Source organism: Malus sylvestris, chromosome 3 (genome assembly GCF_916048215.2).
Source record: "Malus sylvestris chromosome 3, drMalSylv7.2, whole genome shotgun sequence".
NCBI lineage: Eukaryota > Viridiplantae > Streptophyta > Magnoliopsida > Rosales > Rosaceae > Malus > Malus sylvestris.
Window position 1 is genome coordinate 32,869,262 of NC_062262.1, and position 12,405 is coordinate 32,881,666.

General features: G+C 38.8%; 2 protein-coding genes across 4 annotated transcripts; both read left to right on the forward strand.

Moving 5' to 3' along the window:
* Nucleotides 1-341: 341 nt before the first annotated feature.
* On the forward strand, nucleotides 342-1,958 carry LOC126614320 (uncharacterized). The gene is made up of 4 exons (XM_050281916.1): nucleotides 342-547; nucleotides 744-782; nucleotides 860-928; nucleotides 1,274-1,958. Exons 1-4 carry the CDS (start codon nucleotides 388-390, stop codon nucleotides 1,756-1,758), a joined length of 753 nt encoding a protein of 250 aa, XP_050137873.1. The 5' UTR covers nucleotides 342-387; the 3' UTR covers nucleotides 1,759-1,958.
* Nucleotides 1,959-5,221: 3,263 nt separating this feature from the next.
* LOC126614317 (C2 domain-containing protein At1g53590-like) lies at nucleotides 5,222-11,181 on the forward strand. Of its 3 annotated transcripts, XM_050281909.1 has the most exons (13): nucleotides 5,245-5,378; nucleotides 5,592-5,814; nucleotides 6,138-6,212; nucleotides 6,404-6,547; nucleotides 7,154-7,249; nucleotides 7,351-7,482; nucleotides 7,715-7,867; nucleotides 7,976-8,017; nucleotides 8,161-8,209; nucleotides 8,582-8,674; nucleotides 8,762-8,945; nucleotides 9,127-9,250; nucleotides 9,415-11,181. In XM_050281909.1, exons 2-13 carry the CDS (start codon nucleotides 5,689-5,691, stop codon nucleotides 10,162-10,164), a joined length of 1,968 nt encoding a protein of 655 aa, XP_050137866.1. In that variant the 5' UTR covers nucleotides 5,245-5,378; nucleotides 5,592-5,688; the 3' UTR covers nucleotides 10,165-11,181. The 3 variants fall into 3 exon arrangements, with proteins under 3 accessions (XP_050137867.1, XP_050137865.1, XP_050137866.1); XM_050281910.1 differs by lacking the exon at nucleotides 5,592-5,814 and having other exon boundaries at nucleotides 5,222-5,378; XM_050281908.1 differs by having other exon boundaries at nucleotides 5,236-5,814.
* Nucleotides 11,182-12,405: the final 1,224 nt, after the last annotated feature.

Sequence of the window (12,405 nt, forward strand, 5' to 3'; positions counted from 1 at the left end):
TAATGCCATGTAACATGCCGTCATTCGTTAAAATTTGATCGAAATCTATCCTCAAAGATTGGAAATATATTGTGACACGTGGCGTGATGTGATTGGTTCAAATTTTTATCGGAAATCTATCCTCAACGATTCTGAAAAGGTAACACGTGACATGATGACATTGGATAAAAATCTTATTGAAATCCATTACCAATAATTATCTTTTCGAATAATGACACATGACGCAACGAGAACAATTAAAAATCTTATCCGAAATTATAAATAAAATAATTTTGTATTATTTTATAAATAAAAAAATACTAATATTATTACGAGAATTATTTAGTGTACCAACGGTGGGGTTGCTCTAAAACTAATCCCCTCTCTCTCTCTCTCCTTAACGAAGCCATGAACGACCGCCGTCTCAGAACCGGATCAGACTCCGAGAAGAAGGCCAATTCTTCCCTAAAAGTGGGAAGCGGCTCAGAGTACGAGTCTCGCAAGAAAAAAAATCTAAAAGGGGGGATAAAAAATCCAAAAGGGGGGTTCCAAATCCATTATATTACGGGTATGATTTTGCTTTTTGTTTTTAGGGTTTGTGAATTAGGCTGCGTTTCGGATTTGCAGCTTAATGAATTAGGCTGCGTTTGCCATCTGCATATATTTACATGTTTTGAGTTTGAGATTTGCTCTTTTAGGTTACTGTGCTTGAATTTAATTGATTTTATTCCTAATTTTTTTAATTGATTTTGCTGTTGCATCAGAGGAGGAGAAACAAGCCGCGATTGCAGAGTACTACGCATGTGAGCTCCTCAATGCGCCTCTGATTCATCTAACTGTACTTGTAAATTTATCCAACATTTTATCTTGTAATTTTCAGGGGAAGCGCAAGAGCAAGAGCGATTCCCTCACTTAAAAGAAGGAAGGCAACTTGTGTTGGTGGTGCCTGGTAATTATTTTATTTTTTAAATTGGATCAATTCGGTTTGAGTTTTGAGTATAAACTTGGTTTAGTTTTAGCGTGGTTCTATAAGACAGTCTTACTTACATGGGCTCACATCTACGTATCTAGGGTTTAGGGCGGGGGAATTCTTATTTATTGTGTACATTGATGTAAGGGAGTATCAATTTCAACTTTCTGTCCTAATAAATTAACGTATATTCAAATGCAACTGAACATGACCAACCAACCGGTAGTAACTAGTGAGTGCATGATTTGAATGAGATTGAGGATGCCAAGTAATTAAGGGCCTTTAGTTAAATGTGTGTGTGTGTGTATTTTTGCAAACAAACAGATGAGGAGAATATAGACATGCCTGTTTTAGACTCTGTGACTGATCAGCTCAATACTACCCCGACTTGTGAGGAGAAAAGTCGTTGCACGGGCAATCACAAACAAACAGATGATGAGGAGAAGGGGCCTCTATGTCGAATTTGCCGTGATGGTCACCATGGGCTTGAGTACTGCCCGTGGCGTGGACGTGTCCCGATGGATGCAACTGAAGTTGGCAAGGGCTTTGAAATAACTTGTCATTTTTGTGGTAGTTTGGATAACAAGTGCAAGCATAATTGGAGCCATGCTGTCGAGGTTTTCTGTCGTATTTGTAATGTGGAAGGAGACCACTCGGAGCTTGAGTGCCCAAAGCTACCAGAGATAGCCAAAGAGGAGGCAAGAGTGGAAGCCAAAAAAGCGAAGAAGAAAGCAGCCAAAGCCAGGGCAAGGGCCAGAGCCAAAGCTCTTAAAGACGGACAGTTGGGTTCCTCCACCATCACTTGTTGATAGCATGCTGTTGTGGAAAGAAGGAATGGAGACGACCGAGTGCTGCAATCCAAATGTCTAGTCTAAGGATGCCAATGCCATTCAACATGGTATTGGCATGTCAACGCCTCAATTTTCTTCTTCCTTTTGCATGTTAAAAGAATAATTATTTATTTCTCATCACGTTGCACTTTGAAATTGAAAAATACGTCGCTTAACTACCTAAATCTCACATATAAATTGGACTATGAGTTTTAGGACGATTTTAAGTTTTAAAAGCAAAGTGAGGCTCGAGTTTTGTTTCAAGAAGCAAATCTGTAGTGTTATTAACGAGAATACTGTTTGTGGTCCAAAGATAGTGGAATGGCCCAAAATGCGAAATGGAGCATAAAGAGCGATTTTCTGTGGAAACAAGTTTTGACTTTGTCGGTTCCTAACAAAATCAAGCATTTTGTGTGGAGATGTCTAATTGAGTTTATCAGGTGCAACTTTAATCTCTCCCAAAAGAAAGTAACTCATTCTCCTTGATGTGGAAGTTGTAAGGAGAAAGCGGAGACTAGTCTTCATTCGTTGTGGGGCTGTGGGGAATTGGCAGAGTTCTGGATGAATTTTATTTGGTGGGATGCGTTTCGGGCTTGGAGAGTTCATTCGTTCAAAGAACTTTGGGGAGCTATGGTGCTGGTCTTGAAAATGGAGGAGTTAGAATTGTTTGCAATGGTTTGCTGGGATATTTGGAATGATAGAAATGACATGGTCTATGAAAAGTACTACCTTGAGAAGCCATTGAATCCATGCACAAGGATGAATCACGAACGCAGCAACAAGCAAAGATCTTCCACTCTCTCTACACGTCTTATGCACTCCTACATGCAGGGGCGGATCCACAGTGGGGTCGTCGGGGTCGAACGACCCCTTGGAAACCATGGAAACAACCTTGAAGCTCCCATATGCGACCTCTTGGAGCTGGGGTCGTCGGGGTCGTCAGGAAGAGGAAGAAGAAGACTCGGCAGGAAGAGGAAGAAGAAGCAGCTCGCGCGACGTGCAGGTTCTGTGTAGAGTTTCTGACCTTTAATTCCCACTTCACAGAGACGAGAGAGAGAGAGAGGGAAGGAAAGTCCTCGGGATGGTGGTGATGTAGACCTTCGTCGGGGTAGTGGTGTGGGTGTGCGTGGGTGTGGATTCGATCGGAGAGAGTGAGAGAGTTAAAGAGTGAAAGAGAGAGAGAGAGTGAGAGAGAGAGAGAGAGAGGAGAGTTCGGGGAGATGAGAAGGAGGACAATGGGGACTTGCCCCGTGGCAAGTTGTGATAGTAGGAAATCCCAAAAAGGGATCCGGATAGGGTAAGTAAGTGGGGACCAAATTGTAAACTTCACTTAACTGTAGGGAAATTGTGAAATTACAAGGAAATCTTTGGGGAGGGGTTTTACAGAAACCCTTCTCAACACTTAAAAGCAAACTATGTGCTTTTAATCAGGTTTGGCTCTATAATTGAACTTGTAACCATGCCTTTCCCTATGACGGAATTGTGATATGCTTTGCCAGATATTCACAAGGAATTCATTTTTCTTTTTCCAATTGCAAAATATTAGTGAACAAGTTGTTTCTTCTATGAGAGATCCAAGCATAATGGTTGGGTAGATGCAGATGAGGAAATCAGCAGTTGCTGTATTTGGCACAGTAAGATATTAACTCTTACATCTAAATTGAAAAAACATGAAAATTTCCTAGTTCTCAAGGTCTCACGTGCATGCTCAGATACATTTGTGCTTCATATTTGTGTGTTTGATTCCGAGAAGGCCGACAAGTTGAAGCAATCTCTTCCTCCATGTTTGAACGTTCAGGACCTTTGAACAAGGATTTTGGAGTAGCTGGTTGCGCTATCCTACCAAGACCCGATGAAATGACGATATGCATGCCGTTTCTGTTAAAAAAAAATTTCGCGCTGCGCGCGCTATCCTTATTGACCCCCCAAACATTATTTCCTAGATCCGCCACTGCCTACATGGCGTCGTATTTTTATCGAATTAGTGGTTCTCATCGTTGGAGATTATTGTTTCCTAAATTTCTCTACAATACTCTAGAGGAAAACATAAACATTTATGTTCCAATTGATTAATAAAATCCTTCTATCGTTTCGAAAACAAAAAGAAAATCCCTCTAGGGAAAGTTTGCATCATGAGACTTTACGGAAAAAAGGGCATCCAATAGACTCGTTTACAAAGCTCATAACTTTTCAGTTAAAAGCTATGAGAATGGAAAGTTCGGCAAACCCACACAATGAACAGCCTAATTTGGTATCGAATTCGCCATCCACGAGATTCGAATCTAAGACCTCTCACTTTCAAGTGAAGAAGAATACTACCAGACCGTAGTACTACTGAGTGTCTTCACAAATTGCTTTTGTTATACCTAAATGGCTAAATTTTTTTCCTTATATAACTTCATACGTGTTTTATTTTCTTCGAAAAATATGAAGTTTGGATATTTTTTTTTCATTAATCTAGTTGTAATTAATAAAAAAAAAGATTATTAGTGTGGAGATTATACATGGTAAATGAAGTGAGAAGTGCCATGATTAATGCGGATAACATGAAAGGGAGCTGGCGCATCGGTATTACACTGACAAATGTGATTGCTACGACAATTTAACCCTTTTTTTTAAAGATTTTTCAGTGCCTGGATTTTTTTGCATATAATTCAATATCCTAAAGCAATGAGTTAATAGAGACTCATAAATTCAATTTGAGTGGTTCGAATTTTCTACTCCTTAGGCTCCGGACAGTGAAATCCGAAGAGGACCTCTGTCCTAGTTGGACCACAACACTAATTAATGTTGGACATTTTGAAAACTACCGCGCATAAATATTGAATAAACTTATAATGCCTCTTCAACTTACCTCTTTAGATGATATGAGCAAATATGTTTGAACAAATAAGAAAGCACTAGTACTGGGTGAATAATTGTGGTTTGCCACCAATTATCCTATTTTTTTGTAAAAAAAAAGAAAGTACCAGTACTACTAACTACTAAGTGGCAAATTACAAACTCCATTTTAACAGAAAATTAATTTAAAGTGGAAAATTACCCCTATGAATGACAACCACATAAAAATGCAAAACAAGTAGAATTTTTTCGATGCGATCGATCGGAATACAGGTGGTACACCACATTTCATTATGTGAGTGGAAATAAATTTTATTTTCTAAGTGTTCCTCAACTTGTATAATGATATGTGGTAATCACTTTGTTTTCTGACACACTTTAAAATCTCTTACAGTACGAGTAAGTTAATGACTACTAATCAAACTAAGAAATACAATAATAATGATTATATTCCTAAATCAAACTATGGTTCACGCCAACAAAATTTACCTTAACCCCAAAGTATCAATTAATACATTGACACGCGTACTTGACTTGTCCAATACAGACCAGTTTAAAACTGGCAACTTCTCAAAACCGCGAAATTTTGGCATCATTTCTCTCTTGTCTTGGCCCGTTACCCTTCTTTCCCTCCCTCTCCCTCACCCTCTCCCTCTATCTATCTATCTGCATTTCTCCCCGCCGGTTACTTTAACGGCGGAGCTTACGATACCGTTTCAGGAGTTTCCAAATATATACACAATGAATCCTCTTTAACGGTTTTTCTCTCTCTCTCTCTCTTGCTGTTCCAATTTGTGTTCTAAAATATAACTCATGATTCAATTTCCTTTTCTGGGTTTTGTTTCATTCATGCCTTTTGGTGATTTCTTGAGTTCAAGTTTCAATCTTGGGATTTCCCCTTTTCCAAATTCTCTGATATTTTGACTCTGAATCTTATGATTTTATTTTCTTTAATTTTCTTGGGGGCAAAGTGTGAATTAGAATACCCAGAAAAATTACAAAAGAGAAGGTGAGAGAAAGTTGCAAAGTTGGTGCCTTCTTTTTGGGGTTGGAGAAGAAGAAGGAGAAATGGATATAACAGAGATGTCAATAATACACCATGTGGGGATTGTGCTATGTGGCCTGTGGTTGCTTTCCCACTACAATTGCTGCTACCCAGTTGCCTACTTTCTTTCTCTCGTTTATCTTTACCTGGTCAGAATTTTACTAATTGTTTTCATTCATCTTTCTTCATTACATACATATATATATATATATGTATGTATGTATTTATGTATATATGTATTTATATATATTAGAATCATGCACGTTGTAGTTTGCTAGATTTTCCTGCTAAAAGTATGTGGAATTTTGCTTGTTGGTGCTAACATTAGGGTCATTTACCTTTGATTCGTTTTACCAATGATGTGAAATGAATATTCCTTTCGGAAGGAAACATGATCTGTTATTTGAATAGGCAAACTGGTATGTGCTAAAAGGGATGTACTTAATTTGAACTTTTCTTGTACTTCTGAAAGGTTCATGAACGGTACCTTATGAGACTGCGGAAGAAATTACAGTTCGAGGAAAGACAACAGGCTAATCAGAGACGGGTAATTTTTCATTTTCCATTCTGCATTTCCAGTTGTGGTAATTGCTTTATTAGTTAAAATTATGTGTTCAACATGAAAGATGAAAAAAGAGAAACAAAATCCATCCCGATAATTGTTTTTGGTACATGTTGTCAAAATTTAAATCTTTGTTTCAGATGACACATGAACATTGCTTTTTTTCAATACTTCAGGTGCTTTCTGAATCTGAGACAGTGCGGTGGTTGAACCACACAATTGAAAAGATATGGCCTATATGTATGGAACAGATTGCTTCACAGCAGATCCTCCTTCCTATCATACCTTGGTTTTTGGAGAAGTACAAGCCATGGACAGCCGTAAGACTACAACTTCTGGTCTATTAAAATCAAATACGATGACTGCGATCATGCTGTTGATTTGGATTGATCACTTGGTCCTAATTGCTCTGTTTTAAGACTCTTGGATTTCTTATTGTAGTTCGATTTCTAATTGAATAATCTTCAAAGTACTTCTAGTTGCAACTACTTTTCGTTTTGTTTGTCAGCATTTGTTATCATATATTTGGTCTGGTTGAACGAGATTGTTGAGTGATTGACAACTCTCAAAGGATGTAATTCTTTGTTGGATCTTAACTTAGTTTTAGAGAGTGTATTTTCATTTATTAATGCTATCTAAGTGGCAACAACTGCTTATGTTGCATCCGCATCTTATATGAGCATTCAAATATTTTAGTACAACAATGACTAGTTTTGATATTGTTCTTCATTTTCTGATTGAACGGCATTGTGAATTAATCCTGAATCATAATGTGAATTATTTGATGTCCAATATTTCAATGTCTTTGTAGGTATAATTTTGGTGAAACATGTCTTTTTGTCTGAATACGATAGTGTCACCTTGTTATTTGGTGGTTAAATACATTTTTTTTTGAGTTATTAACAATGATCTGAATATGTCTGCAGAAGGAAGCGGTAGTTCAGCACCTTTACTTGGGAAGAAATGCACCTATACTCACAGAGATGAGAGTGGTTCGCCAGTCTGCTGATGATGACCACCTGGTATTGTTTACTTTCTCTGGAATGTTCGGTGAACAGTTTTCATGCATTCTTCATCAATGCAGGTCCGGAATCCAGATACTAAATATATTAACTTGATGCAGGTTCTGGAGTTGGGATTGAATTTTCTTACGGCTGATGATATGATCGCAATACTTGCTGTGAAGTTAAGGAAAAGACTAGGTTTTGGGATGTGGGCAAAGTTGCATATTACAGGCATGCATGTTGAAGGGAAGGTGACATCCGAAATTTACAATTGTGATTTTTCCGCCTTATGTTGCGCTGTACTTCATGTTATTTATGCTAGATGCTCTATGTTCTATGTTACCTTGTTGAGTTGGTTCAGCCAGTGTAACGTAAGAGTATCTGTAATATTTTTCATACCTTATTTATATGGAAAATAGGATGTCCATAACGGCATGTACAAACCACTGATACATTCTGATCAAGCTGTATTTTTCCCTGAAGGTCTTGATTGGAGTGAAGTTTCTTCGCAGGTGGCCATTCCTTGGCCGCGTGCGGTTGTGCTTCGTTCAGCCTCCATATTTTCAGATGACTGTTAAGCCTATTTTCACTCATGGACTTGACGTTACAGTACTCCCTGGGATTGCTGGATGGCTGGTAACTTTTACCATATTGGAGCAGAATAAATTCTTAATTCTCTCCATTTCTAGCTCTCCGTCTCTGTAATTTTCTCTCTGACTCGCTCTTTGTTATTTTGTCTGCCAGGAGAAGCTTCTTTCAATTGCGTTTGAGCAGACACTTGTTGAGGTATGGTTTTCGGACTTTTACACTCCAACTGTCCTATGAAATTCTTTGATATCCAATGGACTCCTCTGTAAACTGCCTTTACATCTTGCCCCGATTTGAATGAAAATTAGACCTATAAATCTAATTATAACTTATCTTTGCAGCCTAATATGCTGGTTGTTGACATGGAAAAATTCGTTTCCCCAAAGCAAGGTAATTTTTATACACACACAGTCACACACGTGAGCAAACAGAAATGTATGTATTTTGATATAAACCTTATATAAATCTTTCCGCACATTCGGTTTTCATGAAATGAAAAGCTTTTAACTTTTATTATTTTGGCGTAGTAGATTTCTCACTCTAAAGTAATTAGTCTTTCATGCTTGAAGATATTGTTGCTTTTGAAATATAATTTCGTATGAGCTTCTGTTAAGGAGAAGCTGTAAACAGTGTCGTGAATGCTTCGTTCTGCAGTTGCATTGTCATGAATGCTTGGTCTCTGTGTGTGTCTCTCTCTCACACACAGACTCAAAATGTATTTTCGAAATGTTTTGATCAATAATCGATGCTTATTTGATACAGAAAGCTGGTTCTCTGTGAACGAGAAGGAGGCTCTTGCTCATGTCAAAGTAGAAGTTATTGAAGCATCTGATGTGAAAGCAGCCGATTTAAATGGTCAGTCTCTCTTTGCTGGTACATTGGTTTCTAACTTTCCACAGCATGTTTAAATTTTATATTTAACGAATAGAGCCCTTCTTTCAGGATTTTCTGACCCTTATGCTAAAGGTCAATTGGGCCTTTACCGGTTTAGGACTAAGATACAAAAGAAAACACTGTCTCCAAAATGGCATGAGGAGTTCAAGATCCCCATTCTTACATGGGATGCACCTAATGTGCTGGCTATTGAAGTTTGTGACAAGGACCGATTCGTCGATGATGCTCTTGGGTTTGCTTCTGAACTTTTTAGTGTAACATGTTTCCTTCTGTGCCTAGATTTATTCAAATTCGTTAACATAAGTACGCTTTCAGCTTATTTCGAGTGTTGTTTATCACCTTTTATTCCTATCAAATTGTTCCATAAGTGCTGTCTTACATGCAGGACTAACTTACTCTTATTCTATATCCAGCGACTGCTCGATTAACATTAATGATCTTAGAGACAGCCAGAGACATGACATGTGGGTGCCGCTTCAGAATATTAAAACCGGGAGGCTGCATCTTGCCGTAACTGTCATTGAAGACAATGTGAAGGTACCTTTTTACTTCATCTCAACCATGTTCTATTGATCAGGCTTACGAGTTGAAAATAAAGAGATTAGAGACTCGTGGTTTTAGTTGCTGCATAGGTGCAATACTTACCACATATGCTTGAGCCTCCTATTCAAGAATTTAACTTGAGCCTCCTACATATGCAGGGACCTGAGCAGTCAGAGGTTCAGGAAACGGTAACTTTGGAAGATAGAAGAAATTCATTTGCCAGCGACGCTAATGAAAGTTCCTTCTCGTCTATATCATCCGAGAAGTCTAACAGGGTAGCAGATAACTTTGAGCCGATTGATGTTGAAGGGCAAAAAGAGACTGGTATATGGGTTCATCACCCAGGAAGTGAAGTTTCACAAACTTGGGAAAGTAGACAAGGAAGGAGCCGACTACTTGACAACGAGATTCTAAATGATACTGGTAGCCGTAGTTCAGCTACATATGGATCCCAAAATAATGACGACAGTGGCATGGATAAAGATCCTGAGGAGAAACGGCACATGAAAGGAGTTCGCAAGGGACTAAATAAGTTCTGTGCGAAGTTCCACAGGAATTCCAAGAAGGACCTGGGTACAAGCAGCTTTAAAGAGACTGCTCGTTCTGAAAGTATTAATCTTAGAGGAGTTCATGACAATGAGAGTGGGGTGAAATTTATTGTGGAAGACGACCTTTCTGAGCCTCTTTCTTCTAAGGTTCCGAAAGGACAGGATTTCACTCCTGCAGGAGGGACTGGTTCAGATACCCAGGCAAAGGGCAAGTTGAGAGAGACGAAAAGTTTCTTCAAGCGTAATCAAAAATCTGACAGAAAAGATTTTGCAAAGTCTCAAAGTGATTCTTTGGTAGTGAACGGAAGAGAAATTTTAGAAAATCTCATCTCTTCTGATGATGATCCTCTGCCCAAATAGTTGATATGTTAGCAGTTATGGTTGCAAGTGACACTGCAGTGGATGCTGAAGGTCCAATAATGAAGGCTGGGTTGAAATCATTCTGATAGTACCAATACCTCGTGGCTCCGGAAGTAGGGTTCTTTAGGATTCTTGCCACATTCTAATCCTTATTTAGCTCTCTCATGGCAGACTGGCTAACTTTGCAGTCGACAAGGTTGTGTCACAGCCGTGAGGGGTTCTCTTTTGTATTCGTAGGTACGCTATGTGAGTTGATTCGGTTGCCAATGCTTCATTGGAAATCAAGGTGAAAAGAGGACATGACACAATAGCAGGTAGCATTGGGGGTGTATTATAGAACTGTTTGCACTTAAAATATACCCATTTTTACTTATTTGGGCAATTTGGGTAAAATATGGCATTTGGAGGATTAATATGCAAGAAAGCTAATTTGGAAAGATATTTAGATGCAAGTGGAGGGGTTTGACACTATAATATTGTTCTTCCAATTTGTTTTGGTGGTGGAGATTTGTCAAGCTTTGTTTAATCAAGATACATGCATCCTTGCAAATGGGTTGGAAGGCAACTTACGGATGTGGATGCAAAGAATATGTGAAAGAAGCCAACTTACTTCTTTTAAATGTTAGTTTATTACAAGTGGGAAAACATGTGCTAAAAACATATGGTGGATATGCAAGTTCCCCTTTTAATATTGTTTCTACATGCAAGTTGGCAAAATGCAATGCAAGCTACCCAAGTAAGGAAATGCAAGCTGCCCAAGCTTCATTCGGGCAAGTACAAAGATCTCAACAAAGGGGCTCTTCTAGACCTCTATATAAAGAAGTAGATGGAGAAGGATTACAGACACTCAATCAAACAAACAAAAGCACAAATTCTGCTCAAATCAGATTTGCCAAAAGCCTTCTTTTATCTAAGTTTATTAGCTCTGCTACTCACTTGTAGTATCGATCTCATTTGTAGTTTTTATGTACTCATTTCCAGTCATATAAATTACAAGCAATCTGCAATATTAGCCACTTTCCCTTGTCATTTATATTTCCAAGCAACCTTGTCATTTACATATTGTTCTATCTCTCCATATAAGTAAAGTCCTTATTTTTAAGGCAAAGAAAGAACCTTGATTTGAGCAACTCCCACTCAAATGGCACAATCTCTTGATTTGAAGTCAAAAGGCGCAACCTCAATCATTCAAATCCCGTCTACTAGCGGCATCTAGTAGTGGCACGCCCGCACCCACCAATCTCATATGTGCAGTAAATCCCCGACTTGCCCGCAAGGCCCCATGGCGGATTTAGGGAGCGAACATATTTTGGCACGCCCGGTGGGATCCTTATATGAAGTTAGATCATGAACAATCATTATGTTCATGATTTTTTGGAGGATGACGGTGTGGAAGAGCGCCCAAGCTATGACCATCACATAGAGCCAACCTATGAGTTGCCAACTTATGGGTACATGGCTAAAGAGTACTCAAGTCCCATGGAACATGATTGTTGGCCAACTAATGGCCATCAAATAAATAATAATCTTGAAGATTGGCCAACTTATGGCTATGATGAAGGTTATTATTCTTTTGAAGACAATCATATTCATGAATACTATGATAGGCCAACAAATGGCTTTGAGTATCAAAATGCTTCCAATGAGTACATAGAGCCAATATATGAGATGCCAACTCATGATCATCCGAATGAAGAGCTCTACAAAGAGGATGTGGGCAAATTAGAGCATATGTCCAAACTCCATGTGGCAAGCATCGAATATGGTGAAGAGGTGACTAAGTGTTTTAAAAAGGTGGAGGAAAGCTATACAACTTTTGGAGAAACTTTGAGAAAGTTGATAGATCAAGTGTGTCAAATCCCCTCTACAAAGCACACTCACCCTACTACAACCAAGGAAGAACAAATCATACATATTGATGAAGGCCAAACAATGGCCCCACCCAATGAAAAATCCATGAAAATGGATATGTTTGTAGGAGACCAAGCTAAGATGGAGATGATGGCTAGTATAGGCCAAACACCAACGCTCGGGGGGCACGAGCCCACACCTCATGTGGAGCCCGAAGAAGAAAATAGCTCCTACACTCTTCCCCGCCAACACAAGCATGTTGTCCGCATCGAGATCTCAAGGAGGACAAAGCTTGGGATCAAACATGAATGGCCACCTCCTATGGTTCCCAAGCTACATAGCATAGCCAGTTTAAATGATGGGTTTGATCTCTCTACACTAAATTTTAAA

Bases quoted from the DNA above. Each gene is read 5' to 3' on its own strand.
- LOC126614320 (XM_050281916.1), top strand. From the start codon at position 388: ATGAACGACCGCCGTCTCAGAACCGGATCAGACTCCGAGAAGAAGGCC. The intron at 548-743 runs GTATGATTTTGC...CTGTTGCATCAG, and splicing joins CCAAATCCATTATATTACGG to AGGAGGAGAAACAAGCCGCG. The intron at 929-1,273 runs GTAATTATTTTA...GCAAACAAACAG, and splicing joins ACTTGTGTTGGTGGTGCCTG to ATGAGGAGAATATAGACATG.
- LOC126614317 (XM_050281908.1), top strand. From the start codon at position 5,689: ATGGATATAACAGAGATGTCAATAATACACCATGTGGGGATTGTGCTA. The intron at 7,483-7,714 runs GTGACATCCGAA...TTTTCCCTGAAG, and splicing joins GCATGCATGTTGAAGGGAAG to GTCTTGATTGGAGTGAAGTT. The intron at 8,675-8,761 runs GTCAGTCTCTCT...CCCTTCTTTCAG, and splicing joins GAAAGCAGCCGATTTAAATG to GATTTTCTGACCCTTATGCT.